We start from the raw sequence: 14334 nt of genomic DNA on the forward strand, positions 1-14334 counted from the left end.
TTTATCTCGATCAGTTGATTTTATGTGTAGTTATTTGTAGAAAACAAAATTGACAAAAACAATAAAATAGGTGGGTATGGCGAAATCCATGAACATTTTTGATCAATTAGATCATAAGTTACCTACTTATATGTACTTATAATCTTAGGTAGATACTAGATAAGTACACACATGTATAAACAGTGAAACACAGAAACACACACTTAGTCTAAATAAATGCAAAATATTATTCGTATTTTTCTGCGAGTACAAAAATGTTTTTGTGTACAAAATATGTATAAATAAATGGTCATATAATTAAGATTCTTCAAAAACTTCAGAATCACTCATCAACCACCAAAACATGAACGAAATGCTGAAACAAATTCACCAGAAGAAAAATTCATCATTTTTAAATGAAAATATAGGTATCTATAATAACATTCACATTTCAAGAGGTACCTCCTACCTAAATTTAGGAAGGGTAGGTATACAACTATACATACTTTTTTTAATAACTCACACACTACCCCTACGATTCTAAAAAAAAAATTACCTGTAAACCAACTACCTAACTAAAAGTGTAATGGATACTCACCAGTATAACACTAAAACTGCAATATTTAAGAATAAACTACTCAAGTATACAGCTGTTGGAAAGCTGTCGATAGTTTTTACAAAAACGGTTGCATACGCCCATTTGCTGATTAAAGCCAAGCAAAAGAAGATATTGAGCACACCAAACAACCTTCCTAAAAAAAATAAAAAATAAAAAAAACGAAAAAAAATTAATATTTATGTGTACGAGTACGTACATAGGTACATAAGTAAGTACCAATACTAAACTGCAGTCTTGTAAACGTAATTTTTCAAAATAAATTGTCTATATAATCTCTACGGACAATCAAACACTTGACACTTACACTATTATAATTAACCTTATTATTAAACCCCTCTTTTTTTCCAGATGCTCATTTTCTAATTTCTACAACTCATTGGCAGTACAGTAGGTACAGTCTCTAATTTATCGAGAGGATGATAGCGAGGCTAAAGGTGGCATTAAAATATTTTAATAAATCAACTCACCGAATTCTTTACCGTCGTAAAATTTGCTCAAGAAAGAAACACTGGTGAATAATATCACTCCATGACAAACATTCAACATCGTCGCTGAAAATTAAAAAAAGAAATATTAAGTATGTTATCAAACAAAGTAGGTATAGGTACTTGTCAAAATACCTATTTTAATTTTCAAGTTTTTCCCTACATTTCATTGTTAAGGCTTACTCTTCGGAGCCCATGAAACGCGATGATTAAGTCTGATCAAGTCTGAACAGATCTAGGTAATCAGATCAAAACTCTGATTTTATTAGGAAAAAGTAGATAGGTAGGTATACATAAGTAACAGTACCTAATTTACTATAGAAAAATATTACCTACCAACATAAAGTTGCCATGTCTGGCCAACCAAGAAATAAAAAATGACTCCGATGATATTACAGATGCTGGCAAAAATTCCGATCGAAACATCACGTATTTTCAAACATTTACTCAGGATGACACAGCAAAGCAGGGTGCCTATCAATTTATAATCTCAATTAATTTTAAAGCCTCGATTCTCAAATAAAAATGAGTAGTAAGGTGAAGTGCTCGAATGTACCCTTTTACCCCTAAAATGACAACCTTTGGTGTTCAACGAAAAAAACTCAGTGCCAAGGGGGGTTTTGGTTTGACAGTACTGCCTTCATCAAAAATAGTTCAGACTCAACAAATTTTCAAACAAAATAATGTACTTTTATATCGTAGCTAATTCCAGAAAGCATACAAAAATGCATCATCGACCAAAATTCCAGGGGCTAAAGTACATTTTTAAATTTTTGGTAAATTTTTAAAAATCAAATCCGGGTCAAAAAATATAAAATTAAAATCAAAATTTTACCAAATTGACCTAGAAAACTGAAATTTGTGCAAAAATTTGGTGTAATTTTGTTTTCCATTTTCCAAACGCACCTTTTTGGGTACCTGGGTTTTTGATTGTTACGATTTTGAAGCCAGTATGTGTGATTTTGACTCTCCAAGGTTGCATTTTATCTGAAAAAAACCTCAAGTGGTCACATTTGGGCACTTTACCTTACACGTGAGAATATATTTTACTTATCTATATTCGGGAGGATCGCAAAAAAAAAAATGTTGGGAGCTTAATTTTCTACCTATTGAAAGTTACGTTTATAAAATTTTAGATGGTGAGGTGTTCTTGGAGGGAAGATAATGGTTCTCAAAGAGGGTGCATTTTCAACAAAAAAAAATCGTGCGTTTTTCGCTGTAGCCTCTACCTCTCTGTTTTGGGGAAAAGTGCCCAGTTCTAAAAGATGGTACAATTCTGATTCGACTCAGAAATTCTGAGTCGAACTAGGCCATTGCCATTAAAATCCAAGACCACTTTCAAGGTTCCAATATGTTCGGGAACCACCTACTTAAATTCGTGTTTTGAAATTTTCTTTCACATGTGAAAGATATTATTTTTAAAACTGGGGAGAGTGGGGACAGAAACGTATCGAAGTGGTTTTGCTGGGGGGGGGGAGGCAAAAACCATAAAATTCCCAACTGCTTTGACTGAAGATTCACAACTTAATCGACTGATAATTCCCATGTTGGATGAAAAAAGGGGGTATTTTAGTTACAAATGGGAAGGGGAGGTCCGTATCACGAAATTTTGCTGAAAAAAATGGTAATGTTGCCGACAATAATCAACATTTTAACGCGCTGAATTTTTCAAAACGCGAATTTACTCAAAAAAAGGCATCTACCTACCCAACATACTATGAGCAATTTGCAAATTTTTACCCACTAGGAAAACTCTTGTAAAATTAATCTCAGATTATGATGAAAATGAGCCAGGTATTTTTTTCGAAAATTTCTCCTCTTTGAAAACCCATACACTCGAAAGTAGGCATTTACATGATAGCCTAAGAAAATTAGCATTGAATAGGGAAACGCTAGAGGGCAAGCTGAATTTCGATATACTGGCCTATTTTTATACCCTAAACACGAATCCTTGGTGTCCTCACCTGTCCCTAGTGAGCTTTCCCCCCAAATGAGGTTTTTCGCCTCTACTTCCCGAAATTGTGGTCCTAGCCCAAAAATGGGGGGGGGGCTATAAAAGTTGTTCTAAATCAAATTTCCCATCAGATGATCTATGAAACAACTTCGTCCCTCCGGGGGGGGGGGGGTGGACCTTCAGTCAATTTCAAGAAAATTTGCGTTGAATAGGAAAATGCGGGGGGTATTTTTGTACCCTGAACATGAATCCGTGGAGTCCCCACCTGTCCCAAGTGATTCCCCCCAATGTGGATTTTAGCTCCCCCAAATGAGATTTTTCACCCCTACCCCCCAAAATTGTGGTCCTATCCCAAAAATGGGGTCCATAAAAGTTGTTCTAAATCAAATTTCCTATCAGATGAGTTATGAACCAACTTCGTCCCCCTAAGAGGGGTGGAGCTGGACTCAAACAAATATAGGAGGTTTTTGAATCAGAGCCATGATTTTGGGGGGAAAATCATTTAGGACAGGTGGGGACTCCACGGATTCGTGTTCAGGGTACAAAAATAGGCCAATATACCAAAATTCAGATTTCACCCCTGCATTTTCCTATTCAACGCAAATTTTCTTGAAATTGACTGAAGGTCCACCCTCCCCCCCTTAGAGGGACGAAGTTGGTTCATAGCTCATCTGATGGGAAATTTGATTTAGAACAACTTTTATAGACCCGAATTTTTGGGCTAGGACCACAATTTCGGGAAGTAGAGGCGAAAAGCCTCATTTGGTGGGGCTAAAATCCACAATTGGGGGAAAGCTAACTAGGGACAGATGGGGACACCAAGGATTCGTGTTTAGGATATAAAAATAGGCCAGTATATCGAAAATCAGCGTGTCCTCTAGCGTTTCCCTATGACCTTTTTTTCAGATAATTTTCTTAGGTTAATGAATAAGCAATTTTAAAATTTTCAATCACTACGAAAACTCTTGTAAAATTGATCTTGGATTTTGATGAAAATGCCCCAGGCATTTTTTTCGAAAATGTCTCCTCTTTGAAGACTCATATCTGTCCTCCAGAGGCATCTCCGGAGCTGGAAATTTTTCTAGAGTTATTTTTAACTCAAAATGAGGTCTTTGCTGAATTCTGTAAAAATCCTTTGATTTTTTTTTTTTTGCAATCTACCTAAATTTTCAATAATTATACTGGCAAGAATTCGTACTGAAAATAAGTGCAATGTTTTTAACGACTTGAAGAGCAGTCCAGTGCTGGTCAGTAGCGTAGAGCGATCCAAGTAGAGAATTAATAATGTAATAAGTAGAAAATACATTTTCGCCTGCAAAAAATAAGGTAGATAAATTAGCTTCGTTGTATGTACCTATAGTACAATAGCGAATAAATGTGAACACTTCTGAAAAGTTTCAACTATACCTAAATTAATTAAGTTCAGTTTGAAATAATTACAATAAAACATAGGTCGTACCTTCATAAACAAAATACATCAAAACGTATGCAATCAATAGCAATAAAACGAGCAGTCGTTTTTTCCCTAGGCTTTTCTTAAATACCAATTTGAAATTGTGAGCAATTCGTGTTGCATCGAACAATTTCGAAAAACTCAGTTTCTCCTCCGGAACGACAAATTTATCGTCTAGAAGGGCAGTTAGTAACATCGAAATAAATGACAATACAAAACATAAGGCATACGAGAAGAAAAATCTAACTTTGTAGTATACAAAGTAATATGTGATTCCGTTCCCAATTAGCTGACATACAACTCTGACTACCCATAAGAGCCCCAACCTCATGGTACGATTTTCTACAGCGGACGTCTCGCAGATGTAAATCTGTGCCACTACGAACATCATATTCATTCCTCCGATGAACTCTAAAATCGTATTAGAAATGAATGTCACTATCATACTCGAAATGAAAAAATAATGCGCGAAGCCAGTGAGTGATTCCATGATTTGACTTAAGACCGCTATGATCACGAGTGGTTTTCGACGTCGACCTGATATGTCGCTCCAAGATGTGGCTAATGATACATAAAATACACCCAGAAGTAGCATAGCCCAACGATAATAAGAACTTGTGACTGGCGAGACTAATATTAATCCTCCTTTGTAGTTATAGCAATCATTGTAAGACTGTTCGTTCGTTGAATTGGCAAGGCAAGCTTTGTGCAGGTATAGCTGAGTGTGGACCTGATTAAGCACGATATCCGAAATGTAGTAGAAAAAAAACGCGAATTCGATCATTGTAACTAAATTTTAAAACTGATAACAAAAATTATAATCGAACGCGCCGCGCGCGAAGCGTGAACTTGAACTTGAAAAACATACAGTACAATACTGTTAAAAAAACTCGCCAACGAGAGAAGTCGTCTAATGTCGAATACATGGTAGGTAAGTTTAGTTAGCTACTAATACTAGTAGGTAGGTATGTTGGTAAAATTAAATACCGGTTTAAAAAAACAACACGAGGTGCTCCGATGTAACAATGTTGAGAATAGACGAAATAAAAACCAGTTAGAATGATGATTGTACTTTTGCAGGTGTAACATTGTAGACGAGTCGAAATACTTACAATTTCACCCACACATAATTGCAAATTTGCGACCGAAGGTTTTTTGGTGAATATTGCCTAGGGTGGTGTGCTGAACAACATGCTAGAAGTCCCAGCCCCTACCCCTGAAGATACCCCCTCCCCCAACCATGGATAAATAAGCTCCCTAAAATCCGTTTTTTTGTCAAAAACTTCTAAAATATCAATTTTTGAGCAAAATGAGTTCAGTGATCATTTCATCTCCTCTCCAATACCTATCAAATGAGCTATTGACCAACTCCCTAGCCCCAAGGGAGGCTGGGCTACGACTCCTGAAAGTGAAAGTGACGTGAAGGATTTGTTCTAATTGATCAGATAAAGTCAAACTTGGGGAATGGGATTCTCTTGGGAGCTGGAGTTGACCTCTGGGGTGGGAAGGGTCAGAGTTGAAAATTATAGAAAGGTCATTTTTTTGGAGGGGCATAATATGCCCCAAATGCATGAAAATGATCCAAAATCATACCATTGACCAGTACCCCAATTATGATCAGAATATCCAAATTTCAGCTTCCTAGGTCATTCCCACCCCATTTAAGGAGGAATTAAGGTGAAAAACCCCTTATTTTACCCCTATTTTCGATTTTTTCCACCCTAAAAAGAATCCTAAAAGCGGTCTTGGATCTTTATTGCAATATCTAGCACTCCTAGCAAAATACGAAATATGTACCTACTTTCTTTTGGGAGGGAACCATTTTTCCCAAAACAAGTTGGGTCGCGACAGGAGCGAAAAAACGAAGAAATAAATCAAACAAAACATTTAGTTATCCAGATTAATTAATTTTATAGCTATTCGTAAAAAAAAAACAAAATTGTAAAAAAATAAAATAGGTAAGTATGACCTTATAGGTACAGTCAAACTTGGATAAGTGGAACCCATGTAAGTGGAAAACCTCTATAAGTGGAATAAAACTCGTTTCCCTAGCACTTCCCTATGTAAACCCATGTTAAAGTCACCTCTTTAAATGGAAACAGAACCTATGTAAGTGGAATTTTGTTTTGAGTAGCAGAACTTCTGGAACTGAAATGTTGCTTTCGTTTTACCTCTATAAGTGAAATTCTTTTCCTTCTTACCTCTATAACTGAAACATTTATCATAACAGCACCTCCAGAAGTGGAATTCGTTCCAGTTAACGAGGTAAGAAGGAGGGGAATTTCACTTATAGAGGTAAAACGAAAGCAACATTTCAGTTCCAGAGGTCCTGCTACTCAGAATACAATTCCACTTATATAAGACTTTAACATAGATTTAGATGGGGAAGTGGTAGGGAAACGAAACCCTCCATAACTGGAATTCCAATTTGTTCAACCTCTATAAGTGAAACCTACTTTAGTGGAAAACCTATGTAAGTGGGAAAAAATCCGTTTCCCTTGCGATTCCACTTATCCAGGTTTGACTGTACCTAAATTCCTAGGCAGACAAATAAGTACATATAAACACACATTTAAACTAAATATAGGTAAATGCAAAATATTATTTTTGAGCGAATAAAAGAAAGTATTTTAATGTACGTACAAAATATAAATAAATTTTCACAAGTTGAGAATCTTCACAGTCACAATTCAGGATCACTCACCAATTGCCAATAAAAGAACGAAATGCTGAAACAAATGCAAATTATTTACCCAGATGAAATTTCCCAAAAAAAATGATTTTTGTTTTTCAAAATTATGCATATCAAAATTGACCAATTTTTTTGAGAACTACCCAGGTACTTATTCTTTTTTCTTTTTTTACAAAATCTCAGACACTACCCCATGATTCTAAAAAAAAAAAAAAAAAAAAAAAAAATACCTGAAAACTGGCCAACTATGTAAAAGCGTAATGGGTACATACTCACCAGTATAACACCAAAACTGCAATATTCAAGAAAACCCTACATAAGTAATATGCAGCTGGCGAATAGCTGTCGATATTTTTTGCAAAAAGGATTCCATACGCCCATGCGTTGATTAGAACAAAGCAAAAGAAGATATTCAGCACACCAAACAACCTTCCTAAAAAAACAAAAAACAACAAAAATTAATAATAGGTATTCTGAACATGCAGACTTATGTGCGTACTTTTTCAATCTAAATTGTCTAATCCTTGATATAATTACATTATAATTATTGAACATCTCGCTTAATTCCAGATGCTCATTTTTACTAATTTCTACGACTAGTAGTCAGATTATAGTCAGCGTTTAATTTATTGAGAGGGTGAAAACATAGGCTAAACTTCGCATTAAAATAATTAAAATCAACTCACCAAATTCTTTACCGTCGAAAAATTTGCTCATGTAAGAAACACTGGTGAATAATATCACACCATGAAAAGCATTCAACATCGTATCTAAAAATTAAACAAAGAAATTTTAAGGATAGTATGATTAAGTCAGATCAAGTCTGAACAGACCTATCTAATTAGGTAGATCAAAACCCTGATCTTATTACGAAAAAGTAGATGGGTACATGAGTATTGGGTATAACAGTACTTAATTTATGATAGAACAAGTGAGGTTCGGTGGACCTGGCAATCTTAGCAAGATGGTTCCCCAGATTTGGATTAAAAAAAATCGCCTTGTGTTTTCAGAATATTTTTGTTCGATTTGATATTTTCTACACAGGAATAAATCCAAAATCGTTAATAAGAATTCTTCAAAAATTCAAAAATTTGAAAGCAAAAATTTTTAAAATTAATTAATTTAATTCTGACATTCCAGCTTTTTGGTTTTCTTTTCTCTAACATTCTGACAAAAAAAAGAGAAATAAGAAAGAAAAGTTATGTTATCGTGAATATTTGAATTTGTTTTCCAAATTTTTAGGGTCCACAATTTGGCAAATTTTTCATTAAACATTTAGTTATAAAAGTATTGACGAAACCAGGGTTTCGAATTATTTGACTTAAAACAAACGTTCAAAACAATAATAAAAATACTCGTTGTCTTCGATTTTAATTGAGAGATCACTAAAATTGTTGGCTGATGGAAAACGAAATTGAAAATGCTTAGCAAAGAGCTTTATTGAAGAAACTGAAAGTGACTTGGCAAGTATAAAGGTGTCTTATGTGTAGCGTAATACCCAACACATAAGACACCTTTCTAAATAACATGGCGCACTGAAGAATTCTTCATAGCGATTTCAATAGGATTCCCCTTGGTGGGGGAAATCCTAAAAATATTACCTACCAATATAAAGGTGCAATGTCTGCCCGACAAAGAAATATAAAATGACTCCGATGAGATTACAGATGCCGGCAAACATTCCGATCGAAACATCACGGACTTTCAAACATTTACTCAGGATAACACAGCAAAACAGGGTACCTAGTAGTTTATAATCACAATTAATTTTAAAGCCTCAATTCTCAAATGAATGAGTACTTACAATTAGTAAAGTGAAGTGCCCAAATGTGACCAGCCACCTACTACTCCTAAAATCACCCAATCTGATCTTCAACTGGAAAAATTGAGTGCCGAGTGGGAATTTTGGTTCGACAGTAGGTACCTACTGCAGTCATCGAAAATAGATCAGACTCAAAAACTTTCAAACAAGTTCATTTTATATCATAACTGAATCGAAAAAAAAACCATGTAGATATAATTACATCATCGACCAAAATTTCAGGGACGCAGTACATAATTGTGATATTTGGTAAATTTTTAAAAATTAAATCTGGGTCAAAAAATTTGAAAGAGAAATCAAATTTTTACCAAGTTGACCTAGAAAGCTGAAATGTATCGGTAAGTACCCTATTTTCGACTTCCTAAATGGAATGGGAATGTTTATTAGCAGATCAAAAGTTTCCAACAAATTTTTGAATGTTGAAATTTCTGCAAAGTTTCACAGTTACACACAGGCACACACAAATATACTTGATACCATAATTTCGACATGCCCATTTACATGGAATTGTTTTTAGGGCGCTTTGGTGCCTCCCAACAATTTTTTGGAACTTTGGGTTCCCAAAAAAATGTTATCAAATCTGTCGAAATGAACTTCAACATCAACACCTATTGATGCAACATGTTGAAATGAGGGTACAAAGTACATTTTAGCTTTGCAACTTTCTTTTATAAAATTTGCAGAAATTTGAACTTTCCAAAACTTTCTGAAAGCTCCAGAACTGCTCAAAACGATTCGACACCGTTTCTAATCGATTTGGCAAGTTGAAAATGGAGCTTATACCAACTTATAGCTTTCTAGTACATAGATCAAGTGCACCTCTTTGGGTACTTTTGGATTTCTTGCCATAAAAATTGCAATTTTCAAAAAAATATTTCTCCCACAAATTTGATTCATTCTTTGAAAATAAGGTGTTCAAAAGATAGGCTATAAAATTCTCTTTTGTAAATACATGGCATACTAAGGTTGCATTTATCTGAAAAAAAAAGCTCAAGGTGGCCACATTTGGACACTTTACCTTACACGTGGGAATATTTATCTATCTACGAATTAGGGAGGATTGAAAAAAATATATAAGTTATACAATTAAGAGATTTTGACAAAATCTGTTGGAAATCTTCATTTTGTGTTGAAAACTACTTAGAAAAATTGTGAGATGGTGAGGTGTTCTTTGAGGGAAGATACGTATATGATCCTTAAAGAGGATGTATTTTCAAAAAAATCATGGATTTTTCATTGTAGTCTGAAGCCTCTACTGTTTTGGGGAAAAGGGCCAGTTCTGAAAGATAGTATTTGAGATTTTTCGTATAACAGGGGGTAGGTATGCTGGTCCGCCATTTTCTTGCGAAAGCGAATTTTCTATTAAGTAGTCGAAATACTATGGCATTTAGAGAAATTTTATAACAGTCCTTTTTTGTAGAGAATGAAAAAATATGACCAACTGTGCAAAAATCTTGAAATTTCATGCAGTAGAACTTAAAATTTAAAAAAAAATAAAGTTGAAATTTTTTTTTGTTTTCCAATTTGTTTAGATGTTTCAAGTTCTACTGCATGAAATTTCAAGATTTTTGCCCAGTTGATCATATTTTTCCATTCTCTACGAAAAAGGACTCTTGTAAAATTTCTCTAAATGTCATAGTTTTCGACTTATAGAAAATTCACTTTTGCAAGAAAATGGCGGACAAGCATACCCCTGTTTCAGTGCCCTAGTTGAAATGGGTCATTTGAAATCAGAATCCAAGACGATTTTTAAAGTTCCACTAATTTTGGATACCTATACCTAAGTAGGTACTTCAGGGGTGTGGTGATGGGGCATTCTTGACAAGCGATTCGTCGTTGACGATTTAGGGGGGGGCCGATTTTTTTTTTAAATTATATTGTTTTGCTAAAAAATGTAGTTCTCAGAACTTTCAACTCAAAATCAGTGGATATATTAATACTTGAGGCAAAAATGTTGGACACCCCAAATCAAATTGAGGCCCCCATCAAAATAGCCCTCTTCCACCCCACACTCCCCATTTTTTATATCACTTTGCTGCTTTAAAAAACTTCAATTTCTCAACTTGGAACTTTTCCTTGAAATTATTCAATTTATTTGATATTTGTGCCAAAAGTGTAAGGCCCTCCCTGATCAGAATGAAGCCCCCCAATTCAGAATAGACCCCCCCCCAATCACTCGAGTTTTTTATGTTTTTTTCAATCTCGAATGTCATTACTTTTCATACAAAAGTCAAAAACAAAAGTAAAAAAATTGACAAAAAATTAAACAGTTTGCAGTATTCATATAATTAGTTTTTTTAACAAGATACGCGAATAAGCCTTACAAGGGAAAATTACGGCGGTATTACCCAATCGCAAATTTTAAGATTTCAGGACATTAAAAAAAAAAAAAAAAAAAAAAAATGGGGGCTCAAGAAGTACTAAATGTTTTTTCCTATAAATTTCCAAAAACTTTCCATGGAAAATTTCCTATACTCTTTAATAGCACATAACATATAAAAATTAACTTCAGGGGCAGGTCAGAAGTTCAGAACTTTGAAGTCAAACTACAAATAATTCTTCATATCCAAATTGGTAAAATACAGTAAAATACCATATTTTACCAGCGAATAAGTATCTTTCCTCTAAAGGCATCATGCACTAAGGAACAGGTACGGAAATACGCCATTTTTGGTTATAGGAAGAAATTTTATGGTACTCAATTAATTAATAAGGGTAAAGTAGCCTAATATGAACTAGTTTTTTGTTTTTGAATGTCGTGGCCGCTGTAATTGAGCTAAAAATTTGGTTGATAGCTCAAAATATACCTACATCTATCTAGTTTCATATTCCAAAGCCTCAACATTTTTGAGAAATGTCAAGTGTGTCAAAAATATCATTTTCTGAAAATTGTCAAAAATCAAAAATTGAATTTTGGGACCCTAATATGGACTGTTTCAAAAAAATAAAAAAAAAAGCGCTGAAATATTGTAAAAATATGTTCAATTGCTGAAACACTGTTAAAATATGTTTAATTAAGACAATAAGAGTAAATTCTAAGTGGGCCAAATTAATTTTTTCCTGAAAGTATTCAAAATTTGAAAAGTCAATTTTGGGTCCCTAATATGGACTGGTTTAACGTGAAATTAACTAAACCCACAACAAATGTACACCAGTCCATATTAGTCTACCCTATAACTTTGAACTTTGAAAAATCATAAGTACATATATGTACCTTGAATAATTTGTAGATTGTCTTGATTGATTCAGAAAACTTCACCACTACTTGATAATGATAATAAAAAACATTATAGGGCGTCCCCGGGAAATTTTTCGAGAAGCCGGATTTTCAAAACACATGAAAAAAATTTTGAGGTTCTCAATTTCGTTTTTTCACTCTAAAATTGCGAGTTTTAGCTTTAGAGAGTTGATTTTGGTCTCATTGTGTTTTTCTGTGAAAAATACATCAGATTAAGTTTGTTCCCACCAGGTAACGTTAATAACCACCAAGATCGGCCATCAGTCCATATTGGGAACCAGTCCATATTAGGCTACCTTACCCTTAATACCGCCAATTTACCTCATTTTTTTACTTCATACTTATTTTCACAAAATGGACACTTTCCCACATTTTTTTTGATTCCATTTCATCGACTGATATTACAAAAAGAAAACATCACCATCAAAACTATGAAATCTATAACCGAAAATGACGTATTTCCATACCTGGGGGCTAGTTCCTTGCATCACCGGAGCTGAAATTTTTTCTGAGTTGTTTTCAACTTAAAATGCAAGTTCTTTGTTGAATTTTGTCAAAATCCTTTGATTTTTTTGCAATCCACCTAAATTTTAATACCTAATTATACTGGCAAAAAAATTCGTACAGAAAATAATTGCAACATTTTTAGCGAATTCAAGAGAAGACCTGTGTAGAATGGTACCCGCGAGCGATTCCAGTAGGGAATTAATAATGTAAGAAGCAGTTCCATTATCGCCTGCAAAAAATAAGGTATAAGGTAAATTAGCTTCGTTATACAGTAAGTAATAGCGAATAAATGCGAACACTTCTGAAAAGTTTCAAGTAGGTACATAAATAAATTAAATTCACTTGGAAATAACTAGGTATAGGTACAAAAGGGGCTTTCAAAAACACAAAAAATAAAACATACCTTCGTAAACACAATACACCAAAACGTATGCTATCAATAGCAATACAACAAGCAGTCGTTTTCTCCCTAGGCTTTGTTTAAACACCAATTTGAAACTGTGGGCAATTCGGGTCACATCGAACAATTGCGAAAAACTCTGTTTCTCCTCCGAGTCCTCCGGAACGACAAATTTATCGTACACTCGAAATGCAGCTATCACCCCCGCAATAATTGACAGTCCAAGACAAATCATATACGCCATGAGAAATCCAACATTGTTTATAATGTTACTTGCGATTCCATAGCCAATTATCTGGCATACAATTCTGACTACCCATAATAGCCCCAATCTCATGGTACGATTTTCTACAGCGGCCGTTTCGCAGATGTAAATCTGTGCCACAACGAACATCATATTTATTCCTCCAATGAATTCGAAAATCGAATTAGAAATGAAAGTAACTATCATACTCGTTTTGAAAGAATGATTCATGAAGCCACTGAATGACAGCATGATTTGTCCGAAAATCGCTATGAAGATGAGCGGTCTTCGACGCCGACCGGATGTGTCGCTCCAAGATGCGGCTAATGATACATAAAATACGCACAGAAATAGCATAGCCCAACGATAAATAGAACCTGTGACTGGCCAGACAAATGATACAAATCCTTGTTGCTGGGTATAGCATTTTAAGAAAGAATCTCCGGTCGTTTTATTGTCAATAACGCAGGCTTTACGCAGGTATTGCTGAGAGTTTACCTGATTAAGCACAATATCCGAAATATAGTGGAAGAAAAACGCTAATTCGATCATTGTAACTAATTAATTTTAAACAATTATACAATGATAACAAAACTGATAATCGGACGCGCCGCGCACGAAGCGTACACTTGAAAAACATACAGTTCATGTACTGTTAAAAAACTCGGCTACGAGATAACGAGAGTGAGAGTATGTTGGTAATTAAATACGGAATGTTACAATGTTGAGAATAGACGAAAATAAAAACCAGTTAGAATGATGATTGTACTTAACAGGTGTAACATTGTAGCCCACTCAAAACACAATTTCACCCAAACGTAATGGCGACGATGCGACTAAAGGTTTTTTGGTGAATATTGTCTAGGGTGGTGTGCTGAACAACATACTAAAAGTTCCCGCCCCTACCCCTGAAGCTGACCCCCCGACAGTGGATCAAAGCC

General features: G+C 34.6%; 2 protein-coding genes across 5 annotated transcripts; both read right to left on the reverse strand.

The window, feature by feature from the left end:
* On the reverse strand, positions 1–5635 carry LOC135838956 (uncharacterized). Of its 3 annotated transcripts, none has more exons than XR_010557502.1 (7): positions 4497–5635; positions 4236–4349; positions 1420–1557; positions 1219–1318; positions 1066–1149; positions 578–731; positions 1–355 (listed from the first exon to the last, which is right to left on the reverse strand). XR_010557502.1 is itself a non-coding variant. In XM_065354787.1 (7 exons), the coding sequence occupies exons 1-7, from the start codon at positions 4802–4804 to the stop codon at positions 298–300; spliced, it is 783 nt and encodes a 260-aa protein (XP_065210859.1). In that variant the 5' UTR covers positions 4805–5619; the 3' UTR covers positions 1–297. The 3 variants fall into 3 exon arrangements, 2 of the variants coding, with proteins under 2 accessions (XP_065210859.1, XP_065210857.1); XM_065354787.1 differs by lacking the exon at positions 1219–1318 and having other exon boundaries at positions 4497–4664; positions 4738–5619; XM_065354785.1 differs by lacking the exon at positions 1219–1318 and having other exon boundaries at positions 4497–5624.
* Positions 5636–6376: 741 nt separating this feature from the next.
* Positions 6377–14066, reverse strand: LOC135838958 (uncharacterized). Of its 2 annotated transcripts, XM_065354789.1 has the most exons (7): positions 13603–13739; positions 13153–13525; positions 12868–12978; positions 8788–8925; positions 7869–7952; positions 7459–7615; positions 6377–7219 (listed from the first exon to the last, which is right to left on the reverse strand). In XM_065354789.1, the coding sequence occupies exons 2-7, from the start codon at positions 13484–13486 to the stop codon at positions 7174–7176; spliced, it is 870 nt and encodes a 289-aa protein (XP_065210861.1). In that variant the 5' UTR covers positions 13487–13525; positions 13603–13739; the 3' UTR covers positions 6377–7173. The 2 variants fall into 2 exon arrangements, with proteins under 2 accessions (XP_065210861.1, XP_065210860.1); XM_065354788.1 differs by having other exon boundaries at positions 13153–14066.
* Positions 14067–14334: the final 268 nt, after the last annotated feature.

Source organism: Planococcus citri, chromosome 3 (genome assembly GCF_950023065.1).
Source record: "Planococcus citri chromosome 3, ihPlaCitr1.1, whole genome shotgun sequence".
NCBI classification, from domain to species: domain Eukaryota; kingdom Metazoa; phylum Arthropoda; class Insecta; order Hemiptera; family Pseudococcidae; genus Planococcus; species Planococcus citri.